General features: G+C 36.7%; 1 protein-coding gene across 1 annotated transcript in view; it reads left to right on the top strand.

The window, feature by feature from the left end:
* Tmx1 (thioredoxin-related transmembrane protein 1) overlaps nt 1-7,353 on the top strand; it is a 15,705-nt gene extending 8,352 nt beyond the window's left edge. Inside the window, exons 4-8 of the mRNA XM_013012354.1 lie at nt 1,163-1,291; nt 4,145-4,190; nt 4,286-4,387; nt 4,711-4,777; nt 6,678-7,353. Coding sequence (XP_012867808.1) covers nt 1,163-1,291; nt 4,145-4,190; nt 4,286-4,387; nt 4,711-4,777; nt 6,678-6,856 — 523 coding nt within the window. The 3' untranslated portion in view covers nt 6,857-7,353. The remainder of the gene's footprint in view (nt 1-1,162; nt 1,292-4,144; nt 4,191-4,285; nt 4,388-4,710; nt 4,778-6,677) is intronic.
* Nucleotides 7,354-16,639: the final 9,286 nt, after the last annotated feature.

Below are 16,639 nucleotides of genomic sequence, written 5' to 3'. Positions count from 1 at the left end.
TTTTTTTGTCAGTTGTGGGGCTTGAACTCTGGGCCTGGGCACTGTCTCTCAGCTCTTTAGTTCCAGGCTAGCACTCTGCCAACTTGAGCCACAGCACCATTTCTGGTTTTCTGGTGGTTTATTGGAGATAAGAAAGAGTCTTACAGACTTTCTTGCCCAGGCTGGCTTTGAACTGTGATCCTCAGATCCCAGCCTCCTGAGTAGCTAGGAGTATAGGCATAAGCCATCTGCACCCAGCTCAAGTCTTTTTTTTAATCTTGCCTTTTTTCTTAAAATTTCTCCCATTTGAAATCTTAGTCATCCATCAGTGAACAGCTCAACTGTCACTCCTCAATTTTTTTTTTTTTTTTTTTTGGCCAGTCCTAGGGCCAGTCTGGGCCTGGGCACTGTTCTTGGACTCTTTTTGTTCAAGCCTAGTGTTCTACCACTTGAGCCACAGTGCACACCACTTCTAACTTTTTCTGTGATTAATTGGAGATAAGAGTCTTACAGACTTTCCTGCCCAGGCTGGCTTCCAACTGTGATCCTCAGATCTTAGCCTCCACAGTAGCTAGGATAATAGGTGTGAGCCACCAGCCTGGCTAAATGTTTGGTTTTGAATAGAGGTTTCCTTGCGTTTTTCTAGATGGATACAGGATCCCCTACTCAGCTATCCATAGTAGGGAGGTGTTGACTTTGTACGCTTGCAGATGTAGGAGCTAACAAGCATTTGTAACTGTGACAGAACTCATACACTGAAAAAAGGAAAGGAGGCAATGGATGGAGGAAAGAATGCAGAGTTGATTGACTAGATAGACTGAAATCTGTGGGAGGGAAACATGGTACCAGGTGGCTGGCAGTTTAAAGTAGGATAGCTGAGATGATGGGATTATAACTGTAAGTACCAGAAAAATACTTTAAAAGCTTAACTTTCAGCTTAAACGTGGTTCATAATTGTCAGGAACTATTTAGCTTTTCAAATAGTAATACCATTAGTATGCTATTACACATAAGGTTTGAGAGATTTACTATATCGGTTTAATTATTGAAGGGATAGCAGTACAATCAGGCTTTTGATTGTTTATACTTTGGGTCAAGATGGTAGCAGTATATAACATATTCTTGGGCTTTAAAATGAGATGAAGAAATAGCAAACATGTTAACATTTCATTCTGATCTATAGTTGTAAAGATGGTGAATTTAGGCGCTATCAGGGTCCAAGAACTAAGAAGGACTTCATAAACTTTATAAGTGAGAAGGAGTGGAAGAATATTGAACCTGTTTCTTCATGGTTTGGTCCAGGTTCTGTTCTGTAAGTATGATGTATTTTTTTAATTGACTTCAGAATTAATTAAAACAAGTAATCATATCTCATGTTAATAAAGTATGGGTTCTAAGTTGTTTCTGGGTCTCTTTAATACTAAGGCTTTTATACTTTTATGTTTGTTAAGCTAGGATGCAGCAGTCTATAAAATCCCTTTTAAGGAATTAGGGACATTATGAACTTAATTTTCTAGACACTGAACAAAGTAGTGGGTAATACTTTTATTGAGCCTAAAAATTTCCCTATCCATACTATCTTTAGACTTCAGTTCTTAAGTAGAATGATTGAATTATGTTTGGTTAGTTATTCCACCTGTTTGATTACTTGTATTAATTGTCTGAACAGTGACTAATGGCATGATTGAACACTAAGCCTACAGATAGGTTAGGATTGGGAATGGCCAGCATGTTTCCTGCTACTCAGTTGCTGTATAAGACCTACCTGGTTGAGAGTTAAGGGACTGTTGAATTTTGCTGAGGTCTCATCCTGGTGTAACTTAATTATTCCTACTCCTCACTATACTTGGCCCTTGAAAGATGGAGAGCATATAAATATAAAGTAAAAACAAAAAAAGTTTTGGATTCTAGGAGTGTGGGAAAAATTATCCCTATGTGGTATTTTAAAGTAAAAATATAAGTATCTTGTCTATTTGTGACTGACAAAGCCTGTGCTGTCAAAACTCACCCACTAAGCCTCCCATGTCCAATTACAGAACTTCATATTCCTTACATAGTTTAATTAATATATTCACACTGAGGTTACACACTGGTCTGCATTTTAGTTTCTTATTACTATTCTCACTTGACTTTTAAAAAACAGAAGCATCATGATTAAAGTACTTTTCTGTGTTGGACTTAAAAAACAACATATTTTTGTTCTTTAAAATATAATAAGTGAATCTTAACATTTCCTCAAGCAGAAGCTTAATCCTTTCATAATAGGTAGACTAAATAAGGAGCACTCCAGTGTCAGCTCAGCAGAGTCACCCTCTGTGATTGGCAATTGGCTCTTACATAGAAAAACCTACTGGTAAAACTACTTGTACTTGGTAGAGGAGAAATGGTTAGAAACTCCAAAACTTATTCACTATATAAGTGAAAATTAATCTTTTCACAACCAAGTGCAGGTATAGTTTACATGAGCATTTAAAAAAACTTATTTTTACTTATGTAGTGACTTAGCATTTATTTCCTACAATCATTTGTGTATCACTGAAAGATAACTAATACTATTGAAAATTACAATTTACTTTAACATTTGTTTTGTGATGGGCTGGGAAGGTGGCTCAGTGGTAGAGCACTTGCCTTGCATGCCTGAGGCCCTGGGTTCGATTCCTCAGCACCACATAAGCAAAAAGAAAAAAGCCGGAAGTGGCGCTGTGGCTCAAGTGGGAGAGCGCTTGCTTTGAGCTGAAGGGCTGAGGGACAGCGCCCAGGCTCAGAGTTCAGGCCCCAGGACCGGACCCGCCCCCCCCCTTGCCTCTCTTTTTTTTCACAGCTGGAACTCTAACACTTTTTTTTGTCACAGCTGGCATTCCAGTTTTTTGGCTGGTTCATTGGCTATAAGAGTCTTAATGATTTGTCTGCCCTGGCTCTGGCTTTAATTCCTTATTCTCAGGCTTCAGCCTCTGGAGTAGCCAGGATTATAGGTGTGAGCCATCAATGTCCAACCCAATAAAAAAAGAGAGGGATGCTAAAGACCAAACCTAAGGCTTTCAATATACTAAATATATTAGATAAGTGCTCTACCTTAGCTCAAAAGGTAATTTCCCTTTTTTTCTTTTTTGGTGCTAGTCTGGGGGCTGAGGGCTGTTCCTGAACTTTTTCTGTTCAAGGCCAGGACTCTACCTACCATTTGAGCCACAGCTCCACTTCTAGCTTTTTGGTAATTAATTGGAGATAAGAGTCTTTAGGACTTTCCTGCCTGGGCTGGATTTGAACCTCTATCCTCAGATCTCAGCCTCCTGAGTAGTTAGGATTACAGGCATGAGCCACTGGCACTCATCTTCTCAGCATTTTTTTGCAAGGCTAGCGCTCTTCAACTTGAGCCACAGTTGAGCTTCTGGCTATTTTTTGGCAGTTTGTTGGAGATAGAAATCTCACATACTTTCCTACATGGGCTGCTTTTGAATTATGATCATCAGATATCATCCTCCTAAGTAGTTTGGCTACAGATATGAGCGACTGGCACCCCAGGAGTTCATTCTTTTTTTTTTTGTCCATTGTGGGGCTTGAACTCTGGGCCTGGGCGCTGTCCCTCAGCTCTTCAACTTCACGCAGCACTCTTATTACTTGAGCTACAGCATCACTTCCAGCTTTTTCTGTTTATGTAGTGCTGAGGAATAGAACCCACGGCCTCATGCATGTAAGCACTCTACCACTGAGTGGCCTTCCCAGCCCCATCAGGAGATAATTCTTAATTGGGAAGGTCAACAACTTGTTCCTTAAGCTCCCTTCTTTGCTCAGTTTTTGGAGGATTTCAAGGGTGAATAAGTAATATTGCTATTACCAACTGATTTCATAGAGCTTGTAGTTTGTTTCTCAGTTATTGCGAAGTCATCAGATGAAAGTTAAAAAGAATGCCAAAGCAATAGGGGGAAAGGAAAAGAAACCATCATATGTTTTATTTATGAGACCAGATGGTGGAAGCAATTCAAGAACTTAGTTTTCATGAGCAAGCCTTATTAGAGGCATGCAGTCAGTATTATATCATAGTCTTGATTAAAGCTAGCAACAGAATCTGTCATGTTGGGAAAATTATAGAGCAGGAAATAGAATATATAGATATAGACATTGGAAAATTATGTATCTTACTTAGCTTTTCAATCTCTTTTTATTTTAGGATGAGTAGTATGTCAGCACTTTTCCGGCTGTCTATGTACATCAGGGTATGGATTTAACTATTTCATCTCTTAAGCATTTTAACACTGTTAACTTTATTTTAATGAACATATTTTGAGTTTCTGTTTTCTTTTGATTTCAGACTTGCCACAACTATTTTATTGAAGACCTTGGATTACCAGTTTGGGGCTCATACACAGTTTTTGCTTTAGTGACTCTCCTTTCAGGACTATTATTAGGACTTGTAAGTACTTAATTTTAGAGTACTAGGAAGAAAAATCCAATGTAATAATATAGGTAGATTGTATCCATATATTTTTGTTGTTGTTCAGGGCCTTGGTGTTGTGCTCAAGGATAGTGCTCTACCACCACTTAAGTCACAGCTCCACATCTGGCATTTTGGTGGTTAATTGGAAATACAAGTTTCATGGACTTTCCTGCCTGGACTGCCTTAGAACTTTTGTTCTCAGATTTCATCCTCTTTAGTATTTAGGATTATAGGCTTGAGCCCCTGGTGATTGGCTGTATCCATATGTTGTACATTTACATTTCTGTTTATTTTTGCAGTGTATGATATTTGTAGCAGATTGCCTTTGTCCTTCAAAAAGGCGCAAACCACAGCCATACTCTTCAAGTAAGTATATTTAATTTTCTTTTCCTTTGTGGTGCAGGGGATTAAATGTGGGCTTTGTGCATGCTAGGCCTGAGCTATATTCACAACCCTAATTTTTTTTTTTAATTTATAAGTCTCATTAAGTTGTATAAAGACAGCCACACACTTAAGCAAGTATTTTTTACTATCTCTCAGCTATGGCATAAAGGAAGGGGGAGGAAATAGATATTTCACATGAGAATGGTACTCAGTGGTTTTTGGAACATTGTTCCTTTATTTGTACAGTGTGAATAACTTTTAATATAAATAGCTTGTAGATAATAACATTGATACCATTACTTGAAAATTTCCTGTTATTCAAGGATTCATCTTAATATAACTGAGTTAAAATTTAAAAAAATTGAATGAATTCTGCTTTTGAAGGAATTCAGTAGTAAAATGGTCACATTTGAATACTATTCATTATGTCAGTTTTTATTTTTTTTGGCTAGGATATTGGGAAAAGCAATTCCTGTACTTCATTAGGATTGGCCGTGCTACAAAATGAGTGTAATATAATTAGAAGAATTTGTTATTTGTCTAAAGGCTTACTTCCTTGAACAGTTACTGTAAATCAGTTTCTCAACCTTGACACAATTGCCCCTTTTTGCTACATTAATTTTACTTGTGATAGACTGTTGTTTTACATTTTTTTTTTTTACAAAAATCAGTCATGGGCCTTGAACTCTGGGCTGGGCGCTGTCCCTCAGCTCTTCAGCTCAAGGAAAGCCCTCTACCACTGGAGCTACAGTTCCACTTCTGGTTTTCTAGTGGTTTATTGGAGATAGGAGTCTCACGGTCTTTTCCTACCGGCGCTGGCTTTGAACCGTGATCCTCAGATCTCAGCCTCCTGAGTAGCTAGGATTACAGGTGTGAGCCACTGGCTCCCAGCTCGTGTTTTACATTGTTGAGTGTTCCACTAGTTGCCAGCAGTATCATTCTGCTCATATGTGACTGCTAAAGATGTCTTCAGACATTGCTAAGTGTTGCTTGGAGGATAAAACCACTCCTGATGGGAAATTACTGTTGTAAACCAGAGTATTCACATGAAATAGGGTTCAGGCCAAGTTCTATGAACCCAACATAAAGAGGGATACCAGACACACCACAAAATAGGTTATCAAAGACTGGGAGTGCCTTCCTATAGTTTATTCTTATTAATTCTTCCCACACACCTGACCCTTGGGTTTCTGGGATTTACAGCATTCTGGGATCATTGACTGCAATAAAGCTTTTTGGTCCAGTTCCATCTCCTGTTTCTTAATAACATAGCATGATCCAAATTTAGGTTAACTAGAAACTGGCCCAGCAAAGAGCATAGGGTTTGCATGTGTATTCTCCTAATGTTTATACATTCATTTTTTATAATTAATACCCTAATAAAATTATGTAGATTAGGATGAGGAAAGAAAAGCACATTTATGAGACTAGGAAACTTAGAGACAAGAATGTAACTAATTACATTTATGGTTGTTTTCCTAGGAACCCGAACAGTCTAGTGTTGAAGTGTTAGTATACTTACAGGCTAAAAGATTAATTGCAAATTAATATGAAATCTATTTAGTGCAGAATGCTTTTCATTCACAGCATTAATGATAGTTCATTAATTCTTAGTAAATAGATTCTTAAGTAAATTCTTAGTAAATATATGTGTAAAAATTTGTAAAATGGATCTTCAACTAATTTTTCTTTTTATAAAATGTATCTTATCTAGTTTGAAACATAATATCCACTTTTTTTCCTTTAATGATTTATTCCTTTTTAAAATCCAAATGGATGTTCAAAGAGTTACTGGGCATATGAATCATTATATCTTGATTTTATTAGGAAACAAAATACATCAACAAAAACACATTTGTGGTTTTTTTTTTTTTTTTTTAAGGAAAACCATTACCAGAATTTTCTCAACCTTTGAAAAAAGTAGTGGAGGAGCAAGAGGCTGATGAAGAAGATGTTTCAGAAGAAGAAATGGAAAATAAAGAAGGAACAAACAAAGACTTTGCACAGAATGCCATAAGACAACGTTCTGTGGGTTCTTCTTTGGCCACAGATAAATCCTAGTTCATCTTTATATGTAACACTTCATAGGATTTTGATGAAAGATTGATCATTTGTTTTGAAATCTGTGACTTGCTTGTATATTGCGGGGCTCAGTCTAGATTGAACAGTTTTCATTCAGAAAATAAAGTGGATATAAAAGTTTGAATATGATTTAAGAATATTACATAACAGTGGATTAAACATTTAGTTTTGGAAAATCTGGTGCCAAGCAATAAGATTTGTGTATATTTATTAATTGTTTCAAATATGAGATGGAAAATTCTATTTCTGAAGACTTGCATTATTGGGACATTTAAAATTACTTTAGAGAAAAAGATTTCTCATTTGATCCAATTTTTCTCAGTTTCACTGTGTGAAAAAAAGAACATTTCCCATAAATGGGAATTCTGCCCATTGTCTCAAGAACTGTGTGTTTGATAACTGATCTTTTAGAAGTATAGTTCAAAATTTCTTCTTGGTTTTAGATAATGGAACTAATAAAGACTACCTTGTTTTAATTACAGTTTTCTTTTCTACACATGATATTACATGCTACTGATTTAATAGATGGTTTTTTTAAAGTCCATCATGCTCTTTTGAACCTATGAAGATTGATTGCCCTCGTTCTGTGTGTGTGTGTGTGTGTGTGGTATTTTTCATGGTTACATTAAAAAAATTGGATGATGTGAAGAGTAGCACTTAATATTTGTTGTTGGTAAGCAGTACTTTTTAAGTTTCAAGTTGAAGTTTACTGAATGAACCATCAAATTGAGCTATTAATTGATATAAAATTTTGGCTCTCCATTTCGGATTTTACATAACATTGAGTCTTTTCATTTTTTTCTTAACTTTTTGTTTAATGTGCAGATGTACATTCCTAATTTTTTAGTTGATGTGGAAAATCTGTGTTTTTGGAAGTTTAAAGCTTACTTTGATATAAAATGAAGTTTGCATTCTGCTCAGGAAACAAGCATCTGTGTTTTCAGTGTGTCTTCATACACAAAGTCCTTAATTGATCTATTCAATATATACTTACTGTTTTAAAATTGACATTCTTGTTTTTGAAAGACAAATTTGCTATTTTATTGTTATTGACTGCTGTTGTATTTCACAAGAGGAATTCAGCAAACTGGGTAACAGTTTTTACTTTACAGCCAGGGAAAGATGTAATGGAGAACTATACTAGCCTCAAAGAAGGAGGAAACCATACAGTACATTCAGAATAAGTTATTCATTGTGTAATAGGTGATTTTTGTAATGTTCTCCTCCCAATAAATTCATTAGATTTTTCAGTACATAATGTACAAGTTTTCTTTAATACCTTTTCTTTAGAATATTAAATATTCTGCCATTGGTAAGTTTGGATGTATAATCTGATGCCTTAGAAAGCTCTTCTCTGATAATGAAGACAAGTTTAACTTCAGATTGTGTATTTTAAAGTATGTTTGCTATTCTAGCTACTCTGGGGACATATCTGAGGATTGTGTTGAAGGCAACCCAGGCAGGAAAGTCTTAGAAAATCTTACCTCCAATAAGTTACTCAAAAAGCCAGAAGTGGAGCTATGGCTTAAGTGGTAGAAAAGCTCAGGGACAGTGTTTGGGCCCTGGCACACATACACAAGTTTTCTGACATGTGACATGATTATGGAAAACAATGCTCATTAGTCCAACATTTTATTTTAGTGTTTTAGTAAGTTTGTTATTGTCAGGTTTTTGATTAGAATATACTACAAAAAATGTACTGAGCAGGTACAGGCTTGAAATTTCCATAAACAGTATCTTCAGTTCATTATAGACAAATGCTTTATTTTATCTTGAGACAAAAGGCTTAGAAAAACTAGGATTATTTACAAATGATTTTGGGATGAGTTCTATGCATTCCCAGTAACATACTGTCCTTTTGGCCTGTCCACCCTCCTAATCAATTTCACTGAAGTAAAAAGTGGTCTTCAGTGGAGAATGCTGTCTTCTACCATGTATTAATTTTTCACAGACTAGAAAAATCATAGTTCCTATGTACTAAGAGTTACTGTTAGAGTTTTGTTGTTTTTCCATATTGGTTCATTTAGTCCTTAGAACTGTGAATATCTTTCAGAACAATTTTAAGAGCTATACTGAAAAATTCAATTCTGCCTCCAAATTATGTCCTTTTTTCCAGTATGAGTACAGAAAATTCACTCATCTATTTTGGTCTTACAAAAATATTATTCCTATCAGGAAGGCAACAAATACTCTCCTGAATGGAAATGGTTATATCTATTCAGAACTAACGTAATCAGTATTTTGCACTTTTGATGTTACTGCATAAAGAAAGCAGTTAAGGTAAACGATGCTTTCAAAAGCTTAGAAGGTATAATTACACATTTTGATACAGTAAACATTTTTGAACAATTTTAATTCAATTTACTGTTTAGTATGACACCCTAATTCAATGCTATGGTTTATAAGATTTTGCAATAAATTTCTTTTGATTTGGGTCTTGTTTTTAAGAATATTTGGTATTTGGTGAGTGATGGTGACTATTTAAAGGGAGATTTTTACATTGGACATACTTGCAGATAAGAGATAGGTTATTAGCAGGGTGCTGGTGGCTCATACCTGTAATCCTAGCTACTGAGGAGGCTGAGATCTGAAGATCACGGTTCAACGCCAGCCCAAGCAGAAAAGTCTGTGAGACTTATCTCCAATAAACCACTAGAAAACCAGAAGTAGTGCTGTGGCTCAAGCAGTAGAGCACTTGCCTTGAATTGAAGAGCGCAGGGATAGCGCCAGAGCCCAGAGTTCAAGCCCCATGACCGATAAAAAAAAAAAAAAAGATAGGTTATTGTGTAAGTGGCTGCTTTTGTATTTGAAACTTCTGATGGTGCTAGGAATCAAACTCAGCCTCATCCATACTGAACAAGCGCTCTACCACTAAGTGATAGAGCTCCAACCTTGAGGTTTCTTTAAAAAAAATAGTTTTTATGTATTTACTACAAATGATGATCATGCCAGTATTATCACCAATAATGAATTAAACTTGTATCTCCTTTTTGCTCAATCACCTGTTTGTAGTGTTACTTAGTGATATCACAATTCAGCTTTCTATCTTGAAAGATTAAGATTGAATAATGTTAGAGATTTATTTAAAACAATATAATTGAGTCATGTCAAATTTGTGAAAATATACTTTTATTTGAGTATAACCTAAACAGCCTGAATATTTTTAATAGTGTCAGTAACACAGCTGGTAGGTTAATAGTAGTAGTTGGAATATACACTTAGGAAGATTACATTTACTTCTTGTTACCTGGGTTAAAAAACAAACTAAAGCCTGGTGCCAGTGGCTTACACCTGTAATCCTGGCTACTCAGGAGGCTTGACATCTGAGGATTGCAACTGGAAGCCAGACCAGGCAGGAAAATCCAGGAGAAATTATCTTCAGTAAGCTACTCAGAAAAAGTTAGAAAAGTGGTGCTGGTGCCTAAGTGGTAGAGGGCTAGCCTTGAGCTAAAGAAGCTCAAGGACAGTGACCAGACCTGAAGTCAAGCCCCAGGCCTGGCAAAGAAAAAGAAAAAAAAAGAAATTTAAACCGATGTTTGCAACTTCCCCAGAACAATGTATATCTGTTTTGGTAGAGGTAAATCACCTGCCCCACCTTGTATTCCCCCCAAACACAGCTGTTTCATGAAAGTTTATTTTCATTTTAAGACTTAGCTCAAAATTCTTTTAAAGTCTTTACATGTCTAGTTCCCTTCCCACAAACTATAGTGTGTGGTGCTACTTTTAGCCACTTTTCATAATATTGCAGTTCAGCTTTCTATCTTGAAAAATTAAGCTTCTGTAGTGATTAAAAATCCTATTGTGTAACAGTTTTTTGTGTGTCGGTGTGCCAGGAAGCAACAGTGTCATCTGTGATCCTTATTTATAAAATGATTTCTGAGGTGTTTTTTATTTTTTTCATGTGTGGGAACAATACGGGGGTTTAAACTCAAGGCTTTGCATTTTTTGCTTAGCTTTTTTGCTCAAGGCTAACACTATCACTTGAGCCAAACCCCCAATTCTGACTTTTTTTTCCCAGGTTAATTGGGGTAAGAGTCTCTTGGATTTGCTTAGGTTGGCATCAAACCAGGATTCTCATACCTCAGCCTCTGAAAGTAGCTAGAATTACACGCACGAACCATCTCCTGGTGGTTACTTTCAACACAAACACTGATTCCTTGAGACTTGATCATCTCATAATCTCACAGACTTTTGTACATTGATTCGCATGTTTGTAAAAATGAGTTACATGGCCATAACTCCTGTCCTCAGTTGACTATAATAGTGAAGGAAAAAGAGAAGGGATAATCTCGTCCTTCCATAGTAAACATTTGTGGCCTTATACTCCTTCACAGTAGAAGCCAAATTTTAAGTCTCCCTCTCCCTGCATCTACAGTGACTTCATCCTTGCCTACAGAGGTTGAGTATTAATATTCATGCTAGCCCGATTCAATGGTATGGTCAATGAACTTTCTGTGTAATTTCACCAAGGACATGTTGGAGACTAAAATAAGCTCAAAGAATGGGCAATTCTCTACTGAATGTGATGAAATTTTGTGATTATCCCACAGAATGGGGATGAAGCCAGTATGCAGGAGAGCAGAGCCAAGAGAGTGTCAGGACCTGACCTGTGAGCATCTTATTTGAGGTAATTTTTTACTGCAACCATTTTGAGCAAGGCTTTCCTGTTACTTGAAACTAAAGTGTAAGCATTGTGAGCAATGGCATCAATTTAGTTTACCCATATCTGTTTGATGGTCTAAATATTATCTTCAAACCACGTTTTACTTCTAGTGACATCTCAAGGAGAAAAAGTTTAAATATGTGGTTGAAACTAGCAGGCCAAATTAGACATGCTCCAAACTCTGGATAATAAAAGGTTAAATGAGTACAGTTTAGGGGAACTATTATTTATTGCTTGTAATTTATTACATTATTTAAAAAATGTTCTAGAGCTAAAATACCAGAAACTCAATATGTATAGTGTGTTGGGTTTAGATGTAGATGTTCAGTGTAAAATCAGACTTTGAGCCACAGAAATCTTGTTCAACTTTTAAAGTCCTTTTATATATTTAGATTTGAAAGTTTAGTTAAACAGATTTTTTGTTGTTGTTTGTAGTAGGGCTTGAACCTGGGCCTGGGCTCTGTCCCTCAGCTCTTCAGCTCAAGGCTAGTGCTCTACCATTTGAGCCACAGGGCCACTTCTGGTTTTCTAGTGGCTTATTGGAGATAAGAGTCTCAGTTTTCTAGTGGTTTATTGGTGATAAGAGTCTCACAGACTTTCCTGCCCTGGCTGGCTTTGAACCATGATCCTCAGACCTCAACCTCCTGAGTAGCTAGGATTACAGGCGTGAGCCACTAGCGCTCGGCATAAACAGATTTTTTAAAAATATAATTTTATTTCTTATTCTTAAGGTGTTATACAGAGGGGTTACCATTTCACAATTTAGAATGCATACATTTCTCTTTTGGACAAAGTCGCCCTTCCTTCCCTTTTCTTCCCTTTCCCTCTTCTGTCCCTGCTCACAAATTGTATAGTTCATTTTTTATATAATGTATACTGAATACATGATTTATTTATTTATTTATTTGGTCTTGGGGCTTGAACTCAAGGCCTAGGCACTGTCCCTGAGCTCTTTTTGCTCAAGGCTAGTGTTCATCACTTTGAGTCACAGTGCCACTTCTGGTTTTTGAGTAGTTAATTGGAGATAAGTCTCATAAGGACTTTCCTGCCCAGGCTGGCTTTGAACCATGATCCTCAGATCTTAACCTCCTGAGTAGCTAGAATTACAAGTGTGAGCTACAGGTATCCAGCTATAACTTAAATAAGTTGTTGTTGTTGTTTTAGTTGCGGGGCTTGAACTCTGGGCCTGGGCACTGTCCCTGAGCTCTTCAGCTCAAGGTGAGAGCTCTACCACTTGAGCCACAGTGCTACTTCCAGTTTTCTGGTGGTTAATTGGAGATAAGAGTCTCATGGACGTTCTTGCCTGGGCTGGCTTTGAACTGTAATCCTCAGATCTCAGCCTTCTGAATAGCTAGGATTACATGTGTGAGCCACCAGTGCCCTGAATAATTTTTGAAGTATGGTTTTTGCAAACTGGCCTAGAGTTTTTTGTTGTGATTTTAAAACTTCTCTTATTGATATGTTCATACTTTGATATCTTATTGCTGGAGAACCTAAATTATAAGTTATAGTACTATATTACTTGTTAAGTATTTTTCAGTTCAGTGTTTATACATGAGTTTAGGATATTAAATGGTCTCAACTTTCAAGCTCATTTTTAATTTGAGGATATACAAACTGTATAAAATGTTTTATTCCTACCCTTGGATACTTGGATATGAGTTTTAGAGAAATTATGGCATGCATAGGCAGCTAAGCTGTGTTATCCATCAAATATGTGTTAAATATGACCTGTTCACATTGTTAAACAGAATTCAAGTCTTTGGTCTACAATGACTATTGGCTTTAGAGATCTGTCACATGGCAGTTCTACTACCTTACTTCTAATGCTGGCACTAATTTTGTTATCCTTTATGACCTTGTTAAGTGTTGCTGTATATCCGAGGGGAGTCATTAAGCCCAAAGGGAATATCTTTGACCAAAGATATTGAGAATCTCTGAGAGATTTGCTGAGTTTTAGGGTGGGGTTGTCGATTTAATAAAAGGCAATATGGACAGCACACTTTCTGATCTGGGTGTCGCAAAAGCACCAGATAAAATTGGTGCCTCTGTTACTAGAAAATGAAGTTGTAATTCCCCAGAATGCAGATGTAATATCAGGTAAATTTTTTTCTACCATGGAATTGTAGCTTCCTGGCAAGGAAAAGGCTTCAATCTATGCTGAGAATAATAATAATAAAAATAACCAAGACATACCAAAACCTCATTGCAGGGTATACTTAATATAGAACCTATTTGAAAATGTACAAAGAAAACCTGAATTTTGGGCTTTTGTCTACGTTCAGTCTTTAGAACTTAGCCAAGGGCATGCAATTGACATGGTATGTGCATTGATGGCACCACTAGCAATTTCAGTAAAGTTTTTCCACAAATGTTCATTAAGTGCAATGCTAATTTTTCCTTACTATGATAATTTCATGTAAAACTTCCACAGTGGTCCATTCATGCTGAGTCTCAGGTTATCCTCATACAATATGTATCCAGACTTCTTCCAAATGTCTTTTCTGAATCCAGATCTAATTGCTGACATTGTACAATAGCCTTTTGTATATCTCAGAATTTTATGGGTGTTAGAATCTTAGCAGGATGTTGTCTTACACAACAATCAGCTAGGACATTTTGATGAGAATTTTTTTTTTGGTTGGTTGTGGGGCTTGAACTCTAGGTCTAGGTGTTGTCCTTCAGCTCTTCAGCTCAAGGTTAGTGCTCTACCACTTGAGCCATAGCACCACTTCAGCTTTTTCTGCTTATGTGGTACTGAACAATCGAATCAAGGGCCTCATGCACGCGAGGCAAGCACACTACCACTGAGCCATCTTCCCAGCCCCTTGATGACTATTTATATATCCTTTTCAGGATGCATTGTGACCTTTATAATAACCACTCCCTTAGGAAATATTAGGGCATATATATGTTCTTTAATCTGGTAACTGATTTTGGTTGATTTCTTGCTGAGATAAAGATCCCACGGATATCTGCTATGACTGTATATGTAACTCAATTTTTGTAAACTAACCAGTAAGCTCTGGTGAGTGTAACAGCTTCAGCTATCTAGGCAAATTTTGCCTTCTGTCCTATTCTGAAAGTGAAGTGTGATCTGATATAATGTATCCATTCTGACATTTGACCCAATAAACAAGTTTAATTTTGTTTTTTTTCTAATCAATTTGTAGTATAGATCATATCTGAATGTTAGTCAAAGTCACCAGCTTCTCTCTTTTTCCAGGTAATGGAAGAAGAGCAGCTGCATCTAATGTATGACAACACTGTATGGGACTTCCTAGGAGGTGAGCCTACTTGTGAGGACTTCTCATTCCAACAAGATTCCAACAAGATTCCAACAATCAAGATTCTACAATATTAAACACCACTAACTTTAAAGGTGACCTTAAAACCAGGTCTGCAGATCTAGTTTAGTTGCTATAGCTATTGCCCTTACAAGTTAAGATGGTTTTGCTGAAAGTAAAAAGATGGTTATAAGCCATTGGTTTCTAGTGACTCCTGGAAGTTGAATCACAACATTCAAAGCTTGTTAAGGCCGGGCGCTGGTGGCTCATGCCTGTAATCCTAGCTACTCAGGAGGCTGAGATCTGAGGATCGCGGTTCAAAGCCAGCCCAGGCAGGAGAGACCGTGAGACTCCTATCTCCAATAAAACCACCAGAAAACCGGAAGTGGTGCTGTGGCTCAAGTGGTAGAGCGCTAGCCTTGAGCTGAAGAGCTGAGGGACAGTGCCCAGGCCCAGAGTTCAAGCCCCACGACAGACCAAAAAAAAAAAGCTTGTTAAGATCTTCAATGTACAAATAGGCAAAATATTTGTGATCATTAAGAAAGTCCAGAATGAGATGCTGAAGATCTCAACTCCATGTTATAACATAAAAACAGCCATGGTAAAGAATGACTTGTATCTAGGTCCCAGTGACAATTCACAAAGCTAGTACAGGTCTTAGGATGACAAGTGTTTTCTTTTACAGAAGACATTAATCCTTTCACATTTATTGTGGTTACTAATAAATTTGGAATTTCTATTATTGTATTTTGTGTTTTCAGGTATTCTGATTTTTATATATGCATTTTCCTTTTCATTTTGATTGGTAGAGAGTGCTTCTTAGGATTCTTGAAGATACTTTATTCTGATGGAGTTTTTTGTCTTTTACCAATTTTGGAAAGTTTTTAATCATATCTTGGCATATTATTTCTTCCTTATATTTATTGGAGTCTTCTGATGCTCTTTATGATAAAAATTCTCTTCTGTCCTCAATTTCTAATTAAATCCCTTTTATGTTGTTCCTTATTACTCTTTGCTTCATTTTGAATAATCAGACCTATCTTCACATTTTTAAATTCTCAATTATATACAGTGCTTTGTTTAATCTCTTCATTGGGTTTCCAAATTCATGTATACATTTTACATTTTTAGGAAATCTGCCTGTTCATATATAAACATCTTCTATACAATCCCTTATATATTGTGCTTTTCTGCATTTGGTTATTATGAGTCTGTTATGGTGGTTTGTGTTCTACTGAGTGTCAGTCACAGTGGTTTCTTCTTGGGTAGGAGGGCTTTGGAGTTGAGGTTCTTATTTACTTATGGATACATTCTTGGAGGCCGGGTTTTCAGAGTTGTTCCTCTAGGATTTGCATTTATTTCTACCAGTTACATAGAGGTGCTTTAAATCCCCATCTTGAAATTTTAATACTCTAGGATAGTAAGAATTTTGTCTTTGTTCAGGATAAAAATCTACAGAGGAAAGAAAGAATTTATTTTTCTTTTCCCAGCATCAAGGTGAAATGGACACATTCTTTATTATTATTATTATTTTATTGTTGACCTTGGGGCTTGAACTCGGAGTGGGCGCTGTCCCTGCGCTCTTCAGCTCAGGCGAGTGCTGCTTGACATAGCACCACTTACAGTTTTCTAGTGGTTTGTTGGAGATAAGAGTCTCCCAGACTTTCCTGCCTGGGCTGGCTTTGAACTGCGATCCTCAGATCTTGGCCTCCTGAGTAGCTAGGATTACAGGCGTGAAGGCGCCCGTCCAGCACATTCCTTATTAAGAGCCATTGCTATCTCTTCTTATCACTGTGGGAATGTAAGTGGTTT

The sequence above is a fragment of the Dipodomys ordii genome, unplaced genomic scaffold, assembly GCF_000151885.1.
Source record: "Dipodomys ordii isolate 6190 unplaced genomic scaffold, Dord_2.0 Scaffold16, whole genome shotgun sequence".
In the NCBI taxonomy this organism is placed as follows: Eukaryota; Metazoa; Chordata; class Mammalia; order Rodentia; family Heteromyidae; genus Dipodomys; species Dipodomys ordii.
This window is presented reverse-complemented; position numbering and strand designations above follow the sequence as displayed.